Below are 24,153 nucleotides of genomic sequence, written 5' to 3'. Positions count from 1 at the left end.
GAATGTCTGGGATGCTTCACTTACACATGAGTTCAATGCCTTTTATGCATGCTTTGAAAGGGAGGATAAAATCACACCTGTGCAAATCCCTGAAGAATCTGGTAACACTATGATCCCTGTCTTGGAGGCCAATGTCAGAACATCTTTTATGAGGAAGAACCCTTGCAAGGCTCTACCAAGTACGCTGAGCACTGACAAACTGTGCCAACCAACTGATGGGTGTGTTCAAGGACACCTTCAATCTTTGACTGCTGCAGACAGAGGTTCCCACCTGCTTGAAAAGGGTGATAATCATACGAGTGCCCAAGAAGAGCAGGGTGAACTGCCTGAACAACTATTACCCAGTTGCATTCATATCTACTGTGAAGAAGTGCTTTGAGAGGCTGGTCATGGCCAGAATCGGCTCCAGCCTCAGCAATTTGCCTATTACCATAAAAGGTCTACAGTGGATGTAATCTCACTGGCTCTGCACTTGGCCCTGAACAATAGCAATACCTACATCAGGTTCACAAACAAGAGAAAATCTGCAGATGTTGGAAATCCAAGCAATGCACACAAAATACTGGAGGAACTCAGCAGGCCAGGCAGCATCTATGGAAAAGAGTAAACAGTCAACATTTCAGGCTGAGGGTCTGGACCCAAAACGTTAACTGTTTACTCTTTTCCAGAGATGTTGCCTGGCCTGCTGAGTTCCTTCAGTGTTTTTTGTGTGTTACCTACATCAGGTTTCTGTTTATCAATTACAGCTCAACATTCAACAAAACCGTACCCTCATTTCTAATTACCAAGCTCCAAAACCTGGGCCTCTGTATCTCTCTCTGCAAATGGATGCTTTACTTCCTTGTTAAGAGATCACAGTCAGTGTGGATTGGCAATAGCATCTACTTCTCACTGACAATCAACACCAGTGCATCACAATGATGTATGCTTAGCCTATTGTTCTACTCTCTCTACACCCATGACTGTGTGACTAGGCACAGCTCAAACACCACCTATAAATTGGCCCATGACGCAACTATTACTGGCAGAATTTCGGATAATGGTGAGGAAGTGTACAGAAACGAGATAGATCAGCTGGTTGAGTGGTGTTGCAGCAACAGTCTTGCACTCAACGTCAGTAAGACCAAGGAGTTGATAGTAGACTTTTGGCAGAGAAGGTTGAGGGAACACACACCAATTCTCATCAAGGGATCAGAAGTGGAATGGGCGAGTAGTTTCAAGTTCCTGGAAGACAGGATCTATTCTGGGCCCAATATATTGATGCAATTACAAAGAAGGCACAAAAGTAGCATGCATTTCATTAGGAATTTGAGGTGTCTTGGTACGCCACCAAAGACTATTGAAAATTTCTACAGATGTACGCTGCAGAGCATCCTATTGTTTGCATCAGCATCTCTGATAGGATTGGAAAAATCTGTAAAAGGTTGTAAATTCAGACAAATCCAGTATAGGCACTAACCACCCTAGCATCTAGTACATCATCAAAGGCAATGACTCAAAATGACAGCATCCATCATTAAGAACCCCGTCACCCAGAACATGCCCTCTTTCCATTGCTACCATCGAGGAGGAGGAACATGAACCTGAAGGCGCACACTCAACATTTCAGGAACAGCTTCTTCGCCTCAGCCATCAGATTTCTGGACAATGAACACATGTATCCTACCTCACTAATTTCTTTCTTTTTTTCTCTCTGTTTTCACTACATATTTTATTTAATTATATATATATATATATATAATTTATTTAATTTATCATTTTTAGTATTAAATATTGTGATGTACTGGTGCTGCAAAACAATGAATTTCATGATATATGTCGGTGATATTAAGCCTGATGTGTAATTTTGATTCTAATGTCCAATAATAATTGAACATTTATTGAAAATGGAAATTTAAGAAGGATTTAAGTAAATAAATAAGGATTCAATGCAGGTGACCTGACAGAGTTATGCTAAACATAGGTAATCCATATTTGAAATATTCTGAAATAATCTCAACAAGTGGGAGAATCAAATGTGTTCTGGGTTCTAAATCATTTAGATGCCAACAAACAACATTTTTGAAGAATGACCTGGATGTGGTTGCTAGTTATTTCTTTCATCAGCTCTTTGACTTCAGGTTTTGTCTGCAGATCTGTATGGTTCCCAGCTCAGCTTCCAAACTAGATAAATTTACATGCCTTCTACTAAAGCACACTGTTGGAAGTGCTCAGTGGGCCAAGCTGCTTTTTTTGGAGGCAAAGGGGCAAAGGGATAGTTAGCATTTCACTTTGAGTCATAGATTAATACCAAAGTATAGCACAGAACCAAGTCATTTGGCTCATTTAGTCCATGCCAAACCATCTAAACTACCTACTCCCATTAACCTGCACTGGGACCATAGCCCTCCATACTCCTACCATCCATGTATGCATCCAAACTTCAAATGCTGAAATCGAGCTTGCATACACCACTTGCACTAGCAGATCATTCCACGCTCTCATAACCTTCTGAGTGAGAAAGTTTCCACCCATGTTCTCCTTAAACTTTTCACCTTTCATCCCTAACTTATGACCTCTAGAGGTAGTCCCTGCATGTTGAGATCCTGTATCAGTTTTAATCTAACATATTCACCATCCCTTTGCCTCCACAGGTGCTGCTTGGCTCATAGATTTCTTCCAGCAGATTGTTTAAGATTCAGAATCCAGCTTCCACACTTTGTTTTATCTCCACTTTCCTCCTTGCTTTGCTCAGCCTTTGCCTTGAATTTTGACCACTGTTAGGAAAACTCATTAATAGAAATCCATACAAACTCCTATTTCAGACCAACCCACTAACCCTCAGTAATAATTATAACACAAGGTACAGATTCATAATTGAAATATTGATCTGTTCCATAGTTCTGGAACATTGATGTTTGCATCTCACTATGAGGTTCAAATCTGAATTTTCTTTTAAAATACCTTCTCTCAATAGTCATAACCATGAAACAATTGGATTGTACAAGAACATAGAACATAGAATGGTACAGTGCAGTACAGGACCTTCGGCCCACAAAGTTGTGCCGACCCTCAAACCCTGCCTCCCATATAAGCCCCCACCTTAGATTCCTCCATATACCTGTCTAGTAGTCTCTTAAACTTCACTAGTGTATCTGCCTCCACCACTGACTCAGGCAGTGCATTCCACGCACCAACCACTCTCTGAGTAAAACACCTTCCCCTAATATCCCCCTTGAAATTCCCACCCCTTACCTTAAAGCCATGTCCTCTTGTATTGAGCAGTGGTGCCCTGGGGAAGAGGCGCTGGCTATCCACTCTATCTATTCCTCTTATTATCTTGTACACCTCTATCATGTCTCCTCTCATCCTCATCTGATTCCCTGTGTTCTTTAGGGAAGGACCTCTGCCATCTTCAGACAATCGGGCTTGTTTATGATTCTGGAGACACTCTTAACTGTGTCCTCGGTTCAGGGGCATTGAGGAAATACAATACACACCTACTTTTCCTATGATATTCATAACTCATGGACTATATGTAAGCTGAGCTATCTTAGTTTGAGGAATAGGCTAATTGTTTCTAGAGTTTGAAATTTTTTAAGGATGATTTTGTTGGAACATTTGCTTTTCATGGCAAAAAATGCAATATTGAGGAAAAGAATAAAAGAGTTGTCATTCAAAATTGCTACCAAGCACAATATGTGAAAAGCCTTGAGGAGTTTTTTTTTACAAATGCTTGGGCAGAATGTTTCCAGGTTTGTGCTGAATTAGCTGACTGTAGAGTTACAACTTCCCTTAGTGTGTTAGACAAGAGAAAGAGAAGGGATCCTTCAAGGTTTTGGGTTCTGGCCGTTAACTCGTGTCTATGCTACAACTGTGTACTCAGTGATATCTTTATTAGGTACACCTGTATACCTGCTTGTTAATGCAAATATTTAATCAGCCAATCAGATGACAGCAACTCTATGCATAAAAGCATGCAGGCATGGGCAAGATGTTCATTTGTTCAGAAATATTATCAAAGTGACATAAGCATATCTAACAAAGTTATTCCTTCTTTCAGTTAGTCCTGATGAAGGGTCTCGGCCCAAAGCATCGACTGTACCTCTTCCTAGAGATGCTGCCTGGTCTGCTGCGTTCACCAGCAACTTTTATGCATGTTGCTAGACCGTGAAATGATTGTTGGGGGTTTGAGTATCTCAGAAACTGCTGATCTCCTGGGATTTTCACATGCAAGTCTACTGAGAAAGGTGCATGAAACAACAAAAAAAACAGCCAGTGAGTGGCCTTTCTGTGAGCCTTGTTAATGAGAGGTCAGAGGAGAATGGGCAGACTGGTTCAAACTGACAGGAAGGTGACAGTAACTTAAATGACCGTACATTTCAACACTGCTGTGTGGAAGAACATATCTGAATGTGCAACATGTCAAACCTTGAAGCAGATGGGCTACAGCAGCAGAAGGCTATGAACATACACTCAATGGCCACTTTATTAGGAGAAGGAGGTACCTAATAAAGTGATCACTTAGTGTAATTTACCGAATGTTAGTTGACTAAGATCAAAACTAGGTTGTCAGGTTTCAGGAAAAGTAGTAATTTAGGTCAGAAAATTCTTCAGTGAGGTGTTCCTCCCTAAATTGTGGGGTGACCTGTTTGTACTCCGATAAAAGATTTTACTTTGAACTTTGTTATATGCTATGGTTAGCATGAGGCTTAATTGTTACCTTGGTTCACAATGACATGGGTGCGGCTTGAAACTCAAACTACATTCTAATTTGCAAACAGTAATCATCCACTGATGGAGCACAACGGTAACTTTAATGTGCCATTTCTGACAAACACTGCATTACATGCTTCAACATCTTTAAAATTGCATTGCCATTCTCGGTTTTCTTCAGTTTTCAGGAGATTTATCAGAATCTGCTCGTTACACGGATATACCCAATTATCTCCATTTCAACAAAATTGTGAGTCTTGTAGAGCTTAATTTAGACGAGGCATTTTCTGATTGCGTTTTACACGAAATGATCAGCAAGTAGTCGTAAGCTTTTAGACTTAAATATGTTATAAACAGTACACCTACAGTACAAGGACACATTAGCGTATCTAAAAATCTGTCTAGTATTATCAGTTTCGACGGGCTTCGGTCTGGCGAGCTGTACTATTCTTCTGTTCTGCCTGCCGGTCTGAGCAGCCTTACAGCTCACCCCGGCGCTAGTAAACAGAGGATCTGACATTTATTCTTAAGGATGAACGATCGATTCATTTTTGTTTTCCAGCGCCATGGTACATGACCTTAACATAGTACATAGAAGTGTAAAGGTAACGCAGGTGAAGTAGCTTGGAGAGTGTTAAATATTTCTGAACCTAGTATCCTCTGCGCTACGGTAACTCGAATTCATCACTGATTTGGCAGGCATTTTATTTTAAAACAGACACCGCCACGAATGGCAAGGATCCTTCTCTTGACATTAGACTTTCAAATTATTCCTTCCCCAGCGAGAGCCTGCGGTTCGGCTTCCTTCCATGCGGACCGAGAGGCAATTTCTCAATGTAACAGTTTGGAAGCGCATTTCTGTGCCCACCCCCCACCCCCCAGTCATTCTGAATATCGAAGCTGCTGGAAACAACTTTTCGTGAGTCTTAATAAATAACGGGAATCCGCCTGGGCCAACAGGTTGTCCAAACCGTCCGCTCATCTTGCGTTTGTTTTGCTGCCGAATTGGAGTGACATATCCGATCGAAGAGTCAATCGCAACTAATTCGATGAGGAGTGAGGAGTGTTTGTGTGTGTGTGTGTGTGTGTGTGTGTGTGTGTGTGTGTGTGTGTGCGTGCGTGTGTGTCTCTCTGTGTGCTTTGAGATGATTTGCTCTTCTGCTCACACGTGAATACAGGATCGGGACAGGTGGCATCTGGCTGGAGGCGTGAGAAGAAGATTCTTGCCGTCCCTGCCCGTACTTAAATTCCAGGCATCGTCCAGCAGCCGTCTCACTCAACAGCCCCAGAGCGAGCTCGAGCACATCCAGACTGCCAAGAACTGGCCAAGTCAGGGTCAAGTCGAGCCGAGGCTGAAACTGCTCTGGCAAGTATCCCTTATTTTCTCCCTGGTCGTGGTCCTCACACAACCATCACGATTTCTTCCAAAGGCAGACAGGACGATCGTCCCCCTCTCACGCGGGTCGTCCGTAAGAAGAGACTGATCGCTGCGGCGGTGGGAGTCGTCATGGTCCTTCTGCTGGTGATCTTGATCCCGGTGCTGGTGAACTCGGCCGGTACGTCCGCCCACTACGAGATGCTGGGCACCTGCAGGATGGTCTGCGACCCCTATGACACGAAAGCCACCACGGCGGCGGCGGCGGCGGAGACGGTGCGGGATCACAGTGTGATGCCCTTACCCACTTTCATCCAAGGACCCAAAGGGGAGCCGGGGAGATCGGGGAAGGCCGGGCCCAGGGGTCCGCCCGGCGAACCAGGACCGCCGGGCTCTATCGGGCCACCGGGAGGAAAGGGCGAGCCAGGCAGACCGGGACTCCCCGGCTTACCGGGACCTCCAGGGCCAAACGCCGGAGCCATCAGCGCTGCGACCTACAGCACAGTGCCGAAGATCGCTTTTTACGCCGGCCTCAAGCGACCACACGAGGGTTACGAGATGCTCAAGTTCGACGATGTGGTCACTAATCTCGGGAACCACTATGACCCGACCACCGGCAAGTTTACTTGTTCCATTCCGGGGATTTACTTCTTCACTTACCACGTTTTGATGAGAGGTGGCGACGGCACCAGCATGTGGGCAGATCTGTGTAAAAATGGCCAGGTGAGCGATCCTTCAAACAAGTTTCAGCAGCTGAGGGCAAAAGTTGGCACTGCACCTTCGTTTGCATTTGTGCTTTTTCACTCAATGGGAGAAGTGTTGGCATAATGGGCAAAGGAGAGTTTTCCAGGTTTTTTTAAAAAGAAGTTAGCTAGGCAGTTGAATAAAATGCGTGATCACCGCGTTATGTTTAAGCCCATTATCTTTTGTCTCAGGCTTCGAGTAAAGGGTATAAAAAACAAAGGAATGCAACCATGCTGTGTGTGTGAGTGAGAAAGAGAGAGAGGGGAGGGGGGGGAGAGAGAGATAGAGATAGAGATAGAGATAGAGATAGAGATAGAGATAGAGATAGAGATAGAGATAGAGATAGAGATAGAGATAGAGATAGAGATAGAGATAGAGATAGAGATAGAGATAGAGATAGAGATAGAGATAGAGATAGAGATAGAGATAGAGATAGAGATAGAGATAGAGATAGAGATAGAGATAGATAGATTGTCCAGAGGTGTTGGGTCGGGGGGATAGGGGTTGTTGAAATTTAGGATTAACACGAGAACTACGAAGCTTGGACCCGAATAATTACCTAAAACAATGATAACTGTAATGAAATAAATAGATATAAACTCATGTAGGACAGGCTAAGCAAGACAGATATGGCAAAATATATGACGATATGAATATTGAAAACTGTTGCGAATAGCTCATTGCCCATTGCTGCTATTGGAATTTAGTGTTCAAATTGGTCTCGCACTTTTCGTAACTTTCCTCAACCTTCTGTAGGTTCGAGCCAGCGCCATCGCCCAGGACGCCGACCAGAACTACGACTATGCCAGTAACAGCGTCGTGCTGCACTTGGATGCAGGGGATGAAGTTTATATTAAACTGGATGGTGGCAAGGCCCACGGCGGTAACAACAATAAGTACAGCACCTTCTCTGGATTTATAGTCTACGCCGATTGAGGAATGGAGGAACAGATAAAGAACCAAATCGAATCACTTCCTGCGGGGATGTCTGAGGGCGAGATCCCCACGGCCAAGAAAGATCACTGCAAACACCAAATGGACGGTCTCCGAATGTGCACGGTACTTCTGGATACAGTCAGCCATTTTTATTTGTTGAAAGAAAAGCTATTTGAAATATACTTGCACAAAAGACGATGTCCATATAAATAAGCTCAGTTTTGGGTTACTCTGACTTTTCTGCCCAAAGCAATTTCTCAATGTTAGCATTGTATTTGTGAGAGGAAGTCAGCCCAGTTCTGAGCAGAGGGGTCAATTTCTCTATAAAGCCTCAAGATCATGTGGGGGGAAGCAGGTGTTCTCATCCTCAGATGCTTTGATGTATTGAATTTCAGCTTTATCCATTCAGCATCTCTTTGGTTGTAGCGACTAACCATTTCTCTGCTTGGAATTCCACATTACTCGCCGTGGTGAGCAACGATTTTCTGACAACGATTATAATTGCAATGTTAAATGAGTATGCTGCTGTCTTTAATAAGGTCAGTGTTCGCCTTCTATCGGAGTTGATCTTTCATTTAACAATTACACTTTAATATAAAGGATAATGTGTGCGCAATAGATAATGTGCAGCTTTCTGATTGCTGTGGCATGAATTTCAAATTCGATATATATGTATATGCAATAAGATGCAATAGATTTTTAAAATAAATCTTTTAATCATATAAGATTAAGGTATTGAATGTTTTCACGTCACACATAAATATCATCAGGACATTGATTTTATAACAATAAATTTCGTCAACACTGATTATCAGTTAATTTTTCATACATTATTAGACCGCCTGACTAAATTGTACAGATTTGGCCATCCAAGCTTGTAAGTGATACTCTTAGATTACAGCAGGTACGTCCCACTTCCCTGATGAATAATTCCACTGCACGTAAAACCGACAGCCGCTTGCGATGGGATCACAGACGAAAAACAATCGTGTGAAGTTAGGATACGGTTAAAACGTGCTTCCAACACTTAGCCTCAATAATAAGTTTGGTTAACTTAAGGCGTTTGGCATTTAATTTCTTACACAGTTGTAATTGTTTTGGTTTAATCTAGGAATTGGACTCATTTTGACATCATCTGGTATAAGGCAGCCATTTCTTTTTCTCTATTTACACGTTAATTTTTATTCATCTCATTCCAATTCCTCCGTTATTGCTTTGGACACAGACTAATGTTATAAAATATTGCTGTGAATTAAAAGAAGATGCAATACCTTCAAATGTCTCGTCTACTCTATGTTAAATTTAACGTAAACAGTGTGTTGTTTCAGTCCATTAATATCAGTCAAGTTATGATCTGTACATTAAAATAGCGCTTTAAATTTAGGGTTAAAACTTTGTAGAAAACATTTTCTGCAAGTAAATATTTTTTCAAGCTGTTTTAAAATAACGTATTTGAGAACAAGTAGGCTCCGATTTAAACCTTCATTCGTCTTTTGACGAATTATTCATCTTTCTTGGTAGTCAGTTAGTAGCTGCTTTGTGAATATATTGCTAATATCTATCTATAAAAGTTACCGATTGGAATCAAATGCAAATAATAATTCATGGAAGGAAGAGGGTTTTTAGCACATCCATGAGGCGCGCTGTGCAATGAATAAACATGCTTTAAGTGTAGTCACTAGTTTTAATGTAGGGTAGTGGATGACATTTCAGAAATATTCCATTATATTTACTCCAATTTACACATGATTGACGTTTGTCTTAACTGTACTACGATCACGTGTCATCGGAGGCAAACAACAAATGGAGAAAATTATTGTTGGAGTGAGAATAGCCCCAAGCGGATTTTAATTGCTATAAATCCCATCCTATTACAGTAAACGCTGTGCCAAATTATACGATCTGCCTCATTAGGTTTGTTAAACGTTTCTTTATTGTCGCACAAGTAAACAGTAAGACATCACAGCAAACAAGCGCCCTTCAAATAATTGCCAGTTCATTTTTCATCCTTCATCGATTAAAGAATACTTCATCTTTTAAATGTACTAGAAATTACGAATTTATAACTAAAGCATTGCGCTGAAATCAACTATAAATCGGTTTACTTGGAAACTTAGTTCTTCAGATTTTGTAGATTATTTTGGGAGAATCTGATGCCTAATTATTTGAACGTTAACCACCGTTTTGGATTTTCTACTAAAATCTTGTCTATAACACTTTGCGACAGACCTCTCTGACTCATTTTCGGAACGATGTTGGTCAGAATGTGGGAATAGCCATGTCCTCCATACTTGGTCAATCGGTTCTTAGTGTGAATATCGTGGGATATCAGCAGTTTATCTGCATAACCCTCTTCAACCAGAAAACGGATTCTGAAAAGACAAACGTTCGGCATTTGACTATTTACTTTTAACCATTTTCAGAGCTCTTTATTACTAGTAAAATACACACATTGCAGGAACTTCGTGACTGAACAGTTTTTTTATGCAACTTTCTTACTTAGTTCACGTGATCATTATCAAACTAAATTTGATGCCGAGCCAAGGGGTATTAAAGCAAATGGCGACAAGACGATGAAAGTAGATTTGAAGAAATGTTTTAGAGGTGGATCGGTCTTTGAAATTAAGGGCTTTGGCGAGAGAGAGAGAGAGAGAGAGAGAGAGAGAGAGAGAGAGAGAAAACTGATTATGAATGTGAACTAGGCTAGAACTGAAAGGGTATAGTTATCATGAAGATTATTGGCTGGAGAGATTCCAAAGATTATGTAGTAGTGAGGCTGATGATGATTTTAAAAATAAGAAAATTTACAATGATGTGTTCAGTTTGGAGTAAGTGCAGATTAGCAAAATTGGCACTACCTTTAGTGCCTGCTACTATTAGAACAACAAAACTTTAGATGAACTCACCATAGAGCACAGAGACAGGCCTGTTCGTCAACCACTTCCATATCCACCTACACTAATACCATGTACCAGCACTTGATCCTGAGTATTCCAAATACCCTCTGGTAATTAAAAAAAATTGTCTTCCCCTGTCTCCTCTGAACCCTATCTCCTCTTATCCAAAGACCTACTCAATTTTGATACCTATTAAGCTGAAAGGAAAGACAGATGTCTTAACCATAGTTAGGATATTCCTTGTAACCTATGACATTAATCATGCTTTGGTCACTACATTACTATTTTATGATGTTAAAAAATCTTTCTCAGTTCCCCAGCAAACCACCTTTCCCGATCCTAACGCTGGGTCATCTGTTTGACCTGTTAGGATGGAAAATGGAAGATCAGACAGACGCTTAACTTCATAATTAAGCCACTACTTAAAATATACTTCATTAATCAAGTCTTGGCCGCTTACACTGTAAATACCCCAGTGTCGAATTATGCTCGATGATCTTTCTGTAAGTTACGTTGAAATCCCAATATGGTTGTATAAATACTGTACACATTGTTGATGACTATTAATTGGTGTGCAATAATTACTGAATTATTACTGTTGATTACTGATTTGGAGGCATGAGTTTACATCACACCATAGCATTTGGGAGTCTTACGATCCAGATATTAAACATATTTGGAATGAATAAATAATGCCAACAATGATGACTAGATTGTCAAGAAATTCATCGAATTCAATAATATTCTCCAAGAAAGAAAACTTTGCCTAACCTGGAACATAGAGATCTTCAGATGGATAGCACTGTAGTTAATTGCTCTTTGAAACGGCCAAACCAACAAATGCACGGGCAATTCGGAAAGGCTAATAGATACTGGACAAGACAGTGAGTGAGAAAAGTGTCCATGGGAATATTGAAGTCAAAATGTTGCCAGCAATTGAGCAGAGGCAGGACGAGTATCCCACTCATTCTTACATCAAGCTACACCTCAACTTTTTTTAGATCTCTGAAATATCTTTACTTTGCCCCCAGTTCTCTGCAGCAAAATCAGAAACAAGATACAGTAATGCTAGATCTTTCATCCCTTTACAAAATACTTGTTGTAATGCTAAATTAACATAACCATCAGTAGCACATAAGATCTAGGAATATAAATTGCACTAAAAGAATGAAACTGTCAATTTAATCATGCATACTATGTTTTAGAAGCTCGTTTAATATGCTCAATAAATATATTTTCCGGAGTATTTTCAAACATCTAGTAATGTACCAAAAATAACAAATGACACCTGTCAATGATAAACAGAAGAGATTCTGCAGATGCTGGAAATGAAGAAGGGTCTCGGCCTGAAACGTCAACTGTTTATTCATTTCCAGAGCTGCTCCAGCATTTTGTATGTGTTACTGTCAATGATTAAATTTAGGATTAAGGATATTTTAATTCAGTTCACAGTATCACATTTGTTCCACGAAGAAGGCATTGCATTTCCAATGGATGTACAAGCACACAATCCTCTTTTGGTTCAGATATTGGAGTCTTTAACTGTAAATGAAAAGTGAATTTGTCTGGTAACCTGGCCCCTGTTTTTATCTTTATTTTACATGCTCTTGTCTGGCGTGCATCGAACTGAATGCAGCAGGCTAAACAAATCAGCGAGAACCACTAATCTGCCATACTTACAGATAACAGCCCGTGTACGCAAAGTTAACTGACTCCTAAGTTAGTTACAGTACTCTGCTTTTCATGGTTAACAATGCACAGCGCAGAATCCGTATGCAGATGAAGAACGGTGCTCCGAAAACATAATTATTGTAATCTATGTCGCTGATTAAAGTGTGAATGCCATTCTGAAATGGCATTTAATAATGCAGGAACACTTGAAATATTTGCAAGGGGAACACCTAACCGACTCATTTGGAAGCCTGATAAAACTCGAAAAGGTATCTTCGAAACATTAAAAATAGCAAATAGACGAGTTCCAAAAGTGTTTATGTTCGTACTCACTAAAGAAAACCTTATCTTTCACAAAACAATCACAGGCTTTCCAAACAATTCTCACGTGGCGCTCGTACGGTATCTATTGTACATACCGATGGATCCTTTCATTGTCACAGGGCATATCCACCGCGGGATTAAACGCATAGTTCAAGAATTCAATGCCGAATAGATCATATTCCAAGTAACTTCCCAGTCTCGCAAACTCTAGTAGTTTATCCGGGTCAAATATGGTCCTATTGAAGGAAAGACATCACAGATAAAATGTTGTATCTAGTTCCCACAATGATACACCAGCCACATGTCGGTGACCTTTCTGCTCATTGTTCACATTCACACGCCAATCGTATTCAAGCGCATAATTAATAATTCATATTTCAACACAAACGGAGCTCCAAAAGAATGAAGCTATCACCAGTCCAAAAGGTCAAGCGGTATCCAATCTTTCCTCTCAATAATCAATTCAGAATCACCCAATTCAAACATTGGACCAAGTTTCACTCAGTAAAGTCTGCAGGCCAATATTGCTGTCCCGGACGAAGCCCACAAATCAAAACCATTTCTCCCCGTTTAAACCCTACATACATGGAAAAGTTACTGGTTACATGGTTGAGTACTCTTGGAATTTAACAACAAAAGCATTACAAGATCTTGAATGTTTAACGTGGTTGACTGCAACACCTTAAAAAGGATTTTCCCATTGTTTTTGAAAGCGCAACTGAAAGCCCTGTATCAGAATTCGCGTACGACGATTGCTAAAAATTATATATAATAAGTCTATAGGCCATGGTGAGGCAGGTTTATCATAAATAGATTAATTTTCAGCGGCTGACGTTCTGATGTGACGATAGAAAGAACGGGCGAAGTTCCTCAGAACTCCTGTTCAGAAGAATGAGAAACACTTAAAAAAAATCATTGCGCGAGTCAGCAATTTTATTTTTTTCCCACCATCCCAACTAAGACGTTTTTTCAAAAAATTAAAACGTGCCATTTATTTCAGTAACACTCAGTATGATATGGGCGGGTTTTCTTTAGAGTAATTATAATTAAATTGCAATAACCTTACAACCAGAACTACGAGGCGTAGATTTAACAGCCGCGTGTACTGTTTTCGGACTTAACAAGGGAACTGCCAAGATAAACGAGCTCTGTCATTTGGTTCCTTACAATATAGAATATTTGGCACTATTAGGGCTGGCCGATTCCTGTCTAAAAATCAGTATTTGCTCAACAAGGTAATATCAACAGGCCGTTTAGACAGTTGAGGATGTGTCGTCTATAATGATTATCCCGTAAACTGCGGGTAGACCGGATGATAACTGGGGATGCGGAAGTTATTGATGAACCAGAGTAGCGATATCACTCCGTATCACACATTGTTTACCAATGTCCTCGTTGTTTTTTGGTCTTCCATTCTAAGCCCCCCTAGCTTTCTACCTTAAAACATCGCTCATTTAGCGATAATTTACTTCTTTGGACCAAGCTCCTTTGGGTATGTTTTCAAATGTACTTTATTGCTTCTGGACTAGCATTTTCCATTGTGTACATCAGCATGTGTACAACCATCGAGTTGCCTCCTGTTCAGGTTGAAAATAGTTGGTGACTCTCCTGCTTGACCTTCCAAATCAAGTCCATGATACCAGGAACTTCACGAGTCTTCTCTGGATTGCATCTTCAATGATGACCATCTCAGTGATCGGAACTGAAGAAAGGGTACACCCCAGCAATACATTCTCCAGCGAAATCATGACTTCTGACATGATTTCTACTTGAATTGCGTTTCTGCATTAATATATGTGCGCACCCATTCCTGCCATTTCAGCACTGTGTGCTTTTATGAAATATGTAGTATTTTGCATTAAATTGTATCGAAATTCATCCTCAATTGTTATTGCAATTCATATTTTCTCCAGCTCATGCTTAACTCAGGGTAAATGTTGGCATAAGCAAGAACTGCAAGATGAGTAACACAGAATAACGCAGGATTTTTTTCGCATGAAAACAATCAGCGAAACGACGGGCACTTCCCTGTGTAACCCATCCAACAGCTTCAACGTCTCCAGCAACCGCAGTCAGCTGTTCGTAGCTGCTTCTTAGCTTGGAGTCGGACACTCTACTTCTCACGGAGTTAAGCGTGGGTGCCTGAAATTTGAGCTACCACTGGAGCACAGGGACAGCTACTACAACATAACATCCCGTGACCAGTGCCTCCTCGTTTATTTCAAGGGGGCTCACTTTTTAATTGGGTATTAAAATGTTGCAGTATGTTATAGTTCTTTACTTAAATTTTGGAGGTTTAGTGATTCAAAGTACTTTATTTTAGATCCGGATTGCTTTTAAGAAACAGTTTTTGATAGTTCTGACCTATTAAGAGATGATGTTTAGACGCTATCAAAAATTCTCTAACCCCTCTCCACACAACCCTCCATACCTCCTTCCCCTGGCTCTTCACCTTCACCCAGACTGCTCCCAGACCTCGTGAGAGCTGCACACATCCTTTCCGGGAGGAATCAAAATTCCAGCCCGATGCGCTCGCAGACCCATATACAAAGTTGAATTTCATTCAGAAGCCAGCAGAATTCTGGTCGACTATTCACCTGCAGGAGTTGCGACTGAATGCGGTGGCGAATAGTTTTTCAGCTTGTTGCAAGCACATCACTGCAAAGTTTGAATGTCTTCTTACGGAATTCGCGGACGACATCAATTTTGTTGGACAAGTAAAATCATTTGGAATTACATATAAATTACTAATATTACAAACAGAAAACGATCGAACCACTCAACAGGCCGGAAACCATTTAGAAAAGAAGTTGAGGTTAGCTCTCTGACCTGCCTCCTGTTACTGTTTGCAGCGTTCTCCCTTTTCCTTCCAATTTACAGCATCTGTAGATTTCATGGCTTGGAAAAAGTCCTTCTTGAAACTGATAATTGGCATTGGTTTCTTATTACTACATTTACCGACTTACAGTGAGATGTCTGTCTTGCATACTGTTCATACAGATCAAGCCATTACATAACGCATTGAGGCAAAACAGTTACAATGCAGAGTGAAGTATAAAAGCTAACGAAAAATGCAAAGCAGGTACACCATAGGGTGTACGATCATGAAATAAATTAGGAGAACAAGAGCCCATCTTATTGTACTAGAGAGCCATTAAGTAGCCTTATAACAGGAAGGCAATACCTGTTCATGAGCCTGGTGGCATGTGCTTTCTTATTTTCGTATTTCCTGCGCATAGTACAGGCCCTTTAGTCCACGATGTTGTGCCGACCTTTTAAAGTTCTTCAAGATGAATCTAAGGCTTCCCTCTCACATTCATCCATCTATCTGTCTAAGAGTTTCTTAAACATCCCTAATGTATTTGCCTCTACACGACCCCTGGTAGGGTGTTCAACGCACTCACCACTCTCTGTTAAAACAAAAACACCTCTGACATCCCTCCTGTACTTTTCTCCAATCATCATAAAATTATACCCTCTTGTACATATTAGCAAATTCTGCTCTAAGGAAAAGTCGCTGGGTCTTCACTCTATATACGCTTCTTATCCTCTTAGACACCTCCATCAAGGTACCTCTCAACCTTCTTCACTCCAAAGTGAATAGCCCTAGCTCACCCAACCTTTCCTCATCAAACATGCATGCTCTCTAATTCAACAAGCAGCCTGGTAGATCTCCTCTGCACTATCTCCAAAGTTTTTACATCCTTCCTACAAGACCTGAACACAATACTACAAGCAACACACATCAAAGTTGCTGGTGAACGCAGCAGGCCAGGCAGCATCTCTAGAAAGAGGTACAGTCGATGTTTCAGGCCGAGACCCTTCGTCAGTACCTCTTCCTAGAGATGCTGCCTGGCCTGCTGCGTTCACCAGCAACTTTGATGTGTGTTGCTTGAATTTCCAGCATCTGCAGAATTCCTCTTGTTCACAATACTACAAGTATGGTCTAACCAGACTTTTTCAGACCTGCAACATTACCTTGCAGCTCTTGGGTTCAATTCCTTGACTAGTGAAGACCAATACAACATATGGCTTTCTAACACCTATCATATTGCTTAACAACTTTGAGGGATCTATGAATGTGGACCCTAAGATCTGTCTGTTCATCCACACTGTTAAGAGTCCTGCCATTAAGTTTGTACTCTGCCTCAAGTTTGACCTTTCAATGTTCATCTCTTCATATTTTTCTGTGTTGAACTCAATCTGCCACCTCAAAGCCAGCTCTGCAACCTATCAATGTCCCATTATAACCTACAACAACCTCTACAGAATCCACAGCACCACTAACTTTTGTGCCATCTGCAAGCTTATTAACCCACCCTTCCACTTCCTCATCCAAGGCATTTATACAAATCACAAAGGCCAATGTTCCCAGATCACTGCAGAACACCACTGGTCATCGAACTTCAGGCAGAAAACACCCCATCCATTATCATCCTCTGCCTTCTTGGGACAAGTCATTACTGAATTCACACAACCAAATTTCCCCTGATCCTATATCTCCTGACTTTCAGTATCAGCCTACTGTGGGGAATCTTATCAACTGCCTTAGTAAAATCCATATACACCACATCCACAGCTCTACCTTCATCAATATGCTTTGTCACATTCAAAGAATTCAATCAGGCTCATGAGACATGAGCTGTTCCTCAAAAATCCATGCTCACTATCCCTAATCAGACTATGTTTCTCCAAATGCTCATAAATCAAGTCTCTAGTAATTCAGTAGTTTGCCCATCATTGGCTCACTGGTCTAGAATACCTAGGATTATCCCTTTTATCTTTCTTTTTAAAAATGGGATAACATATGCTGTTTTCTGGTACTATTCCTATGGCCAGTGAGGACACAAAGATCATTGCCAGATCTCTTTCACTTCCTGTAGCAACTTGGAGTATATACTGTCTGGCTCTGGGGAATTATCTATCGTAATGTTTTCAGAAGTTCTAGCACATCTTCTTTATTAATGTCGACTAATCAGCCTATTTTACACTGTCTTCACATTCATCAAGATCCCTCTCGCTGATGAATATTGAAGCAATGTATTTATTAAGGACCTCCACTACCTCTTTCAACTCTAGGCATAAGTTTCCTCTTCCATCCCTGATCAGTCCTACCCTCACTCTAGTCATCCTCCTGTTATTCACATATGTGCATGTTCTTTTTCATTCTACTCACCAAGGCTTTCTCATGTCCCCTTTTAGCTCCAAGTCCATTCTGAAGTTCCTTCCTGGCTACCCTGTAACTCTCTAGAGCCTTGTTTGATCCTTGATTCCTAAACTTTAATTATGCTTCTTTCTTCCCCTTTCTAGATGTTCCATATCTCTTGTCAGCTATGTCATCCTTTTCCTGCCTCAATGGGAAAAATCTAGTCAGAACTTCAAGCAAGTGTCTCCTGAACGACTTCCACATTTCCATCTGCATTCCCAATTTATGATCCTAAGTTCCTGCCTATTCACATCTTAATTCACCCTCCTACAATACTTCTCCATATCGTCTCCTCCTATCCCTGTCCATCTCTGAAATGCTCACCCACCAAATGATCTGTCACCTGATCAGGTTCATTGCCTAGTACTAGATCCAGTATGGTCTCCCTTCTGGTCAGCCTGTCCACAGACTGTGTCAGGAATCCTTCCTGGACACACACAACAAATTCTGTTCCATCTTGCATTAAGGACGTGCCAATCAATGTTAGTGAAATTGAAATTCCCCATGACAACATCCCTACTATTTTTGCACCTTTCCAAAATCTGCCCTTCTGTCATTATTGGGAAATCTACAGAATAGTTCAAACAGAGTGGTTACTTCATTCCTGTTTCTGACTTGCACCCTCAGTGACTTAGTGAATGGGCCCTCCATGTCCTCCTCTCCGGTTAGCGATGCCACTCCCCCACCTCTTTTACCACCTTCCCTCTCTGTTTTGAAACATCTAAAAGCCTGGAACAATGACCAGCCATTCCTGCCCTGTAGACCACAACATTGAACGTGGTTCCATGTACTGATCCATGCTGTAAGTTCATCACCCTTGTTCCTGATACTTCTTGCATTAAAGTAGACATACTTCAACCATCCAACTGAGTGCATTTATGCCCCATCCATTGCCTATCCTTCCTCGCAGTCTCTCTACAAGTTGAAACTATATTCACACCAATTTCTCTATATGTTGACCTATTTGATCCCATCCCCCTGCCAACCTATTTAAAACCCTGCCCAAAAGCCCTAGCAAACCTACCCACAAGGACATTTGTCCCCCTTGGATTCAGGTGCAATTTATCCCTCTTGTACAGGTCATATCTTTCCAAAAGAGATCCTAATGATCCAGAAAACTGAAATCCAGTTGTCTATGTCAATTCTTCAGCTACACATTCATCTGCCATCTTATCCTATCCTTACACTCACTGTTGCAAGGCACAGAGCGCAACCCAGAGGTTATTGCCCTTGAGGTCCTGCTTTTCATATTCCTACCTAGGTACTTACATTCAATCTTCAGGACCTCATTCCCTTTCCTACCTATGTCGTTGGTACCAATACGTACCACGACTTCTGGCTGATCATCCTCCCCCTTAAGAATGCTGTGGACCAGATCTGAGATGTCCCTGACCCTGGAATCTGGTAGGCAACATATTTCTGGGAGTTACTTTCATGTCCACAGAATCTCTTGTCTTTTCCATAACTATTGAATCCCTATCTCCATCACCCTCCTCTTTTCCTCCCTTCCGTTCTGTCCAGACTTAGTGCCAAAGACCAGGTCAATGTGGCTTTCCCCTGGTAGGTCCATCAGCAACCACCTCCCCCCCCATCCCACAACTGTGTCCAATGGGATATTCATGTTATTGAGATGAATGGCTATAGGGAAACTCTGCATTGTCTGCCTATTCCCTTCCCTTCTCCCTACAGTCACCCAGCTACCTGCCTCCCGTGTGACTGTTTCCCTGTTGCTCTTACCTATCAACTCTTCATTCTCTCGAATGAGCTGCAGGTCATCCAGCTCCAGCTCCAGATTCCTAACATGATCTGCAAGGAGCTGCAAGCAGACGCACTTCTCACAGATGTTGCAATCAGAGAGACTAGAGGTTCTCTTATAACACTCAGGTGCAACAAGACATCTTCATCTTAAACAAAGACGCAAATCAAAACAGTCGTTTTAAAAAAAAAACAATTCAGACTGAAACTAAACATAGGGGTAAGTTGGGGGTTGCTAGGCAGCGTTGCTCGAAGGGCCTGACGGACCTATATCGCACAGTATATCAATAAATAAATTCAAGCTATCCAAGCACTAATTTGTATTACATTTTTCAGTATAGCTGCTCAACTGTTGAGAAAATGGCTCTCTGCACATAGATGACTTTGCCTTTGCCATTTGGGGAAAAGGGCGCTACCAATGCACGTGATCTGCTGCTGTATGGTCCTGACAGGGCCTGTTTCCTCCAATATTTTTTTTGAAAAACTGCAATTTTTTGAGGAAATTACAAGCAGGGTAGACAAGGAAATGCAGTAAATGTGGTGTACTTAGACTTTCAAAAGGCCTTTGACAAGGTGCCACACATGAAGCTGCTTAGCAACATAAGAGCCCATGGAATTACAGGGAAGGTACTAGCATGGGGAAGCATTGGCTGATTGGCAGAAAATAGAAAATGGGAATAAAGGGATCCTTTCTGGCTGGATGCCGGTTACCAGTGGAGCTTCACAGGGGTCGGTGTTGGGACCGCTGCTTTTTATGACGTATGTCAATGATTTGGACTGTGGGATTAATGGATTTGTGGCTAAATTTGCCGACGCTACAAAGATAGGCAGAGGAGCTGGTAGTGTTGAGGAAACAGAGAGCCTGCAGAGAGATAGTTTTGGGGAATGGGCAAAGAAGTGGCAAATGAAATACAATGTTTGAAAATGTATGGTCATGCACTTTGGTGGAAGAAATAAACGGGCAGACAATCATTTAGATGGGGAGAGAATTCAAAATGCAGAGATGCAAAGGGACTTGGGAGTCCTTGTGCAGAATACACTAAAGATTAACCTCCAGGTTGAGTCGGTGGTGAAGATGACGAATGCAATGTTCACATTCATTTCTAGAGGTATAGAATATAAGAGCAGGGATGTGATGTTGAGGCTCTATAAGGCACTTGTGAGAGCACACTTGGACTATTGTGTGCAGTTTTGGGCTCCTTACTTTAGAAAGGATATACTGACATTGGAGAGGGTTCAGAGAAGATTCACAAGAATGATTCCAGGAATGAAAGGGTTACCGTATGAGGAACATCTGGCAGCTCTTGGGCTGTATTCCCTGGAATTCAGGAGAATGAGGGGGGATCTCATCGAATCATTCCGAATGTTAAACGGCCTGAACAAATTAGATATGGCAAAGTTATTTCCCATGGTAGGGGTGTCTAGGACAAGAGGGCACGACTTCAGGATTGAAGGACATCCATTTGGAACAGAGAAATTACTTTAGTCAGAGGGTGGTAAATCTGTGGAATTTGTTGCCACAAGCGGATGTGGAGGCGAAGTCACTGGGTGCATTTAAGGCACAGATAGATAGGTTCTTGATTAGCCAGGGCATCAAAGGGTATAGGGAGAAGGCAGGGGTAGTGGGGATGACTGGAAAAATTGTAGCAGCCATGATTGAATGGTGGAACAGACTCAATGGGCCAAATTGCCTACTTCTGCTTCTATATCTTATTTAATATTACAAAGAATGTTTTTAAACAACACACCAATTCAAGATTTACCACTGGAGGCCATTTCAAAACTAATTTTCCAATTTACAGTGAATAGCAATAGGTATGCCATTTCAGCTGGTGCAATACACTGGGAGAACCAATTTAAGTAGTGAGAAACTAGTGAACGAGCAGGGTGAGGTATTTTTACCATTGTCAGCAGGAGTTTGGGATTAGGTATGAGATCTCTAACTTCAATTCCCTTTACCCCTCATGGTTGCTCTTTATAACATCATAGGATGAAGCTACTTTTTATTCTTTGCATCAGGAAAATTTAGAAACTAAGTTTAGGATGCATTGGGAAATTAAAGAAAGGTTATATTACTTGACAACAATACTCCTATACTCAGAGTCAAACAAAACGAAAGGTCGCAAAGGGAAGCGAAGTATCAATAAAAAACACTGCATCTGGTTTTAAAAAGAAATAAAGCAAAAACAAGAAAAAATAACTACTAGGTCCAGCAGCTCCAGATGCAGAACAGTTAAACTTAAGGCACGAATCCTTCATTGGAACTGGAAGGTTAAATGAACTACTGTAAGAAAATGCACAAAGTCTACAGGGGAATGTGCTAACACCCATCATAGGAATAACCTGCAAAGGTTTATTTAAAGAAGGTGAAATAAAATAAAGTGCAATAAATCATCCATAAGATTTTCTCTATTAGGCAGTAAAAGGACAAGAGCTACAGGAGGGATGAAACAGTTCAGATGGCCGCAACAACACTGGACATCTCTCTCCAAAGGATTTATTGATGCCACTTTCAAATCTCTCCCAGCATCATTGACAAGGCTATGCCTATGTGACTTTCAGTAGAGAAAAATTGTTATAGTTTCTAACTCCAGAAACAAAACCAAATAAAAACATAGGAGGTGGGATATTTGCATTCTTATTTACCTTTCTTTTAGTCAGGCACTAATAACGTAATGACGCATGCCATTCATGTACTTCTTGCATATAATCTATAATGAATTATAATAAACAAAGAATAAACAAACAATATTTTTATATTACTGAAATATTAAATACTGTGTCCTCCCTGATTAGCTATAAATGCAATACTGAATGCATCTCAACTATATACAGAGTATACTATATAATACAACTACTATTTAGACATCCCATCATAGCAAATTATAAATTGTCCCATTCAGACCTAAAGATTTAAGTGCTGTGGAGAATTTCTTTCTCTCACAGGAAAATGTATTTCCTGACCAGGTTGGTTCACTGTGCTTGGCAGGTGAGATATGGCTGTGAAACTATCTCAGGTTCTGGGGCCTCATCTGTGGTGGTTGTAGGAGTTGACTCTGGGACTGAAGGAAGCAACCCTCACAACTCTGGACAACTTTCTTCTCTAAAAGCTGACTACACTCTCAACTGATCAATATTTTGTCTTCGGATGACAATCTGACTTAATCTCCCATGTGTAGGTGAGTGGTCTTGATCTGTCCTTAGTCTTTCTAAGAAACCACTTTCAATCACTTTTGTAGTCCTTTGCCAGGACTGCTTGTCCAAGAGGGAAACATTGAACCTCCTTGTTTGAAGAGCCCTCAATTTGTGTCTGTTGTTGTCCTGCACAGTCCTTCTGAGATTAGGTTTGAGGAGGTCTAAGCATGAGCGCAGCCGATGGCCCAGGAACAGCATAGCTGGAAAGTTGCTGTTGAGGAGTGTGCTGCATTGTGATATCCAAGAAGGAAATTGGTAAGCTTCTGATTCAGTGTGAGCGTAATGTGTTCTGCTGACATTGATTGTAGTGCATTCTTAGACTCTAAAGAATCCTTTCCGCTGAGCCATTTGTAGCTGGGCAGTGCAGATGTAATATATCTTATTCCATTCATTTTCTGGAATAACTGAAACTGTTCCACAACAAGCTGTGGTCCATTGTCACTGACTATGTGTTCTGGAACACCAGTCCTTGAGAAAAGGCTTCTCAACACATCAACAGTGCTCAAAGACTGTAGTGGAGGTTACTACTACTACTAAGAAATTTGTCCCCATGAATGGTCTGGCAAAATCCATATGAATCCTCTGCCAGGGCAATGCAGACTTTTCCCAGGGTTGAGGAGGCACTGCTCCTGGCATCTTCTGGATGTACTGGCATCCTGAACAGTGCATAGCAAGCTGCTCAATCTGCTGATCTATCCCAGGCCACCACACAAAGCTTCGAGCTAATGCTTTCATTTTGACTATGACTAGATGACCAGCACATAGCTCCTCCAACACTTTAGCTCTCAGCGTGGATTTTACAGCCACGTTCGATCTCCACATAAGGCAACGCCTGTCTGCGGCAATTTCATCCTGGCATTGGTTAAAAATGGGCTAACTGGAATTTCTGCTGCATGTTCCAGACATTTTTGATTGCTATCTGTACTTGACACAGCATGAAGTCTTTTCTGGTTTCCCCTTGGACCATCTCTGCCGTAATATGGAGACTTTTGAGTTGCATTTGAGAAAATATGTCAAGAAGAGTGTCCTCTTTTGTAAATTCCTCAAGTATTTCCTTTTGCAAGGATAAAAAGGACAGAGCCCATCTCTGCATTTGTGCTGCTGCTGTGGATTGAAAATGGACACGTGCTTGATAATCAGTAATGAGAGTAAACTCCCTCCCATACAGGTACTAGTTGAAACAATTTACACTCCAAAGCAAACTCAAGGCTCTCTGTCAATCTGGGCGTAATTTTTCTCTGCAGTGGTAAGGGAATGTGATGTAAAGGCTACGGGGCATTCAGTTCCATCACTTATAATATGTGACATGATTGTACCATTAGGCAAGTTGTTACAGGCAAGCTTCACTGGGTGAT

The 24,153-nt window shown here is 41.3% G+C and overlaps 2 protein-coding genes across 4 annotated transcripts in view; one reads left to right on the top strand and one right to left on the bottom strand.

The window, feature by feature from the left end:
* Positions 1–5,943: 5,943 nt before the first annotated feature.
* On the top strand, positions 5,944–9,513 carry LOC134344421 (complement C1q-like protein 3). The gene is made up of 2 exons (XM_063044179.1): positions 5,944–6,793; positions 7,571–9,513. Exons 1-2 carry the CDS (start codon positions 6,203–6,205, stop codon positions 7,748–7,750), a joined length of 771 nt encoding a protein of 256 aa, XP_062900249.1. The 5' UTR covers positions 5,944–6,202; the 3' UTR covers positions 7,751–9,513.
* Positions 9,514–9,664: 151 nt separating this feature from the next.
* The window catches only part of pter (phosphotriesterase related), a 50,763-nt gene continuing 36,274 nt past the window's right edge, over positions 9,665–24,153 (bottom strand). For 2 of the 3 annotated variants that reach the window (XM_063044175.1, XM_063044176.1), the window contains exons 4-5: positions 12,738–12,878; positions 9,665–10,122 (exon numbers count right to left, since the gene is read on the bottom strand). In XM_063044175.1, the coding sequence (XP_062900245.1) occupies positions 9,912–10,122; positions 12,738–12,878 (352 nt within the window). In that variant the 3' untranslated portion in view covers positions 9,665–9,911. The remainder of the gene's footprint in view (positions 10,123–12,737; positions 12,879–24,153) is intronic. The other variant, XM_063044177.1, reaches the window with a different exon arrangement.

This window comes from Mobula hypostoma, chromosome 3 (genome assembly GCF_963921235.1).
Source record: "Mobula hypostoma chromosome 3, sMobHyp1.1, whole genome shotgun sequence".
NCBI lineage: Eukaryota > Metazoa > Chordata > Chondrichthyes > Myliobatiformes > Myliobatidae > Mobula > Mobula hypostoma.
This window is presented reverse-complemented; position numbering and strand designations above follow the sequence as displayed.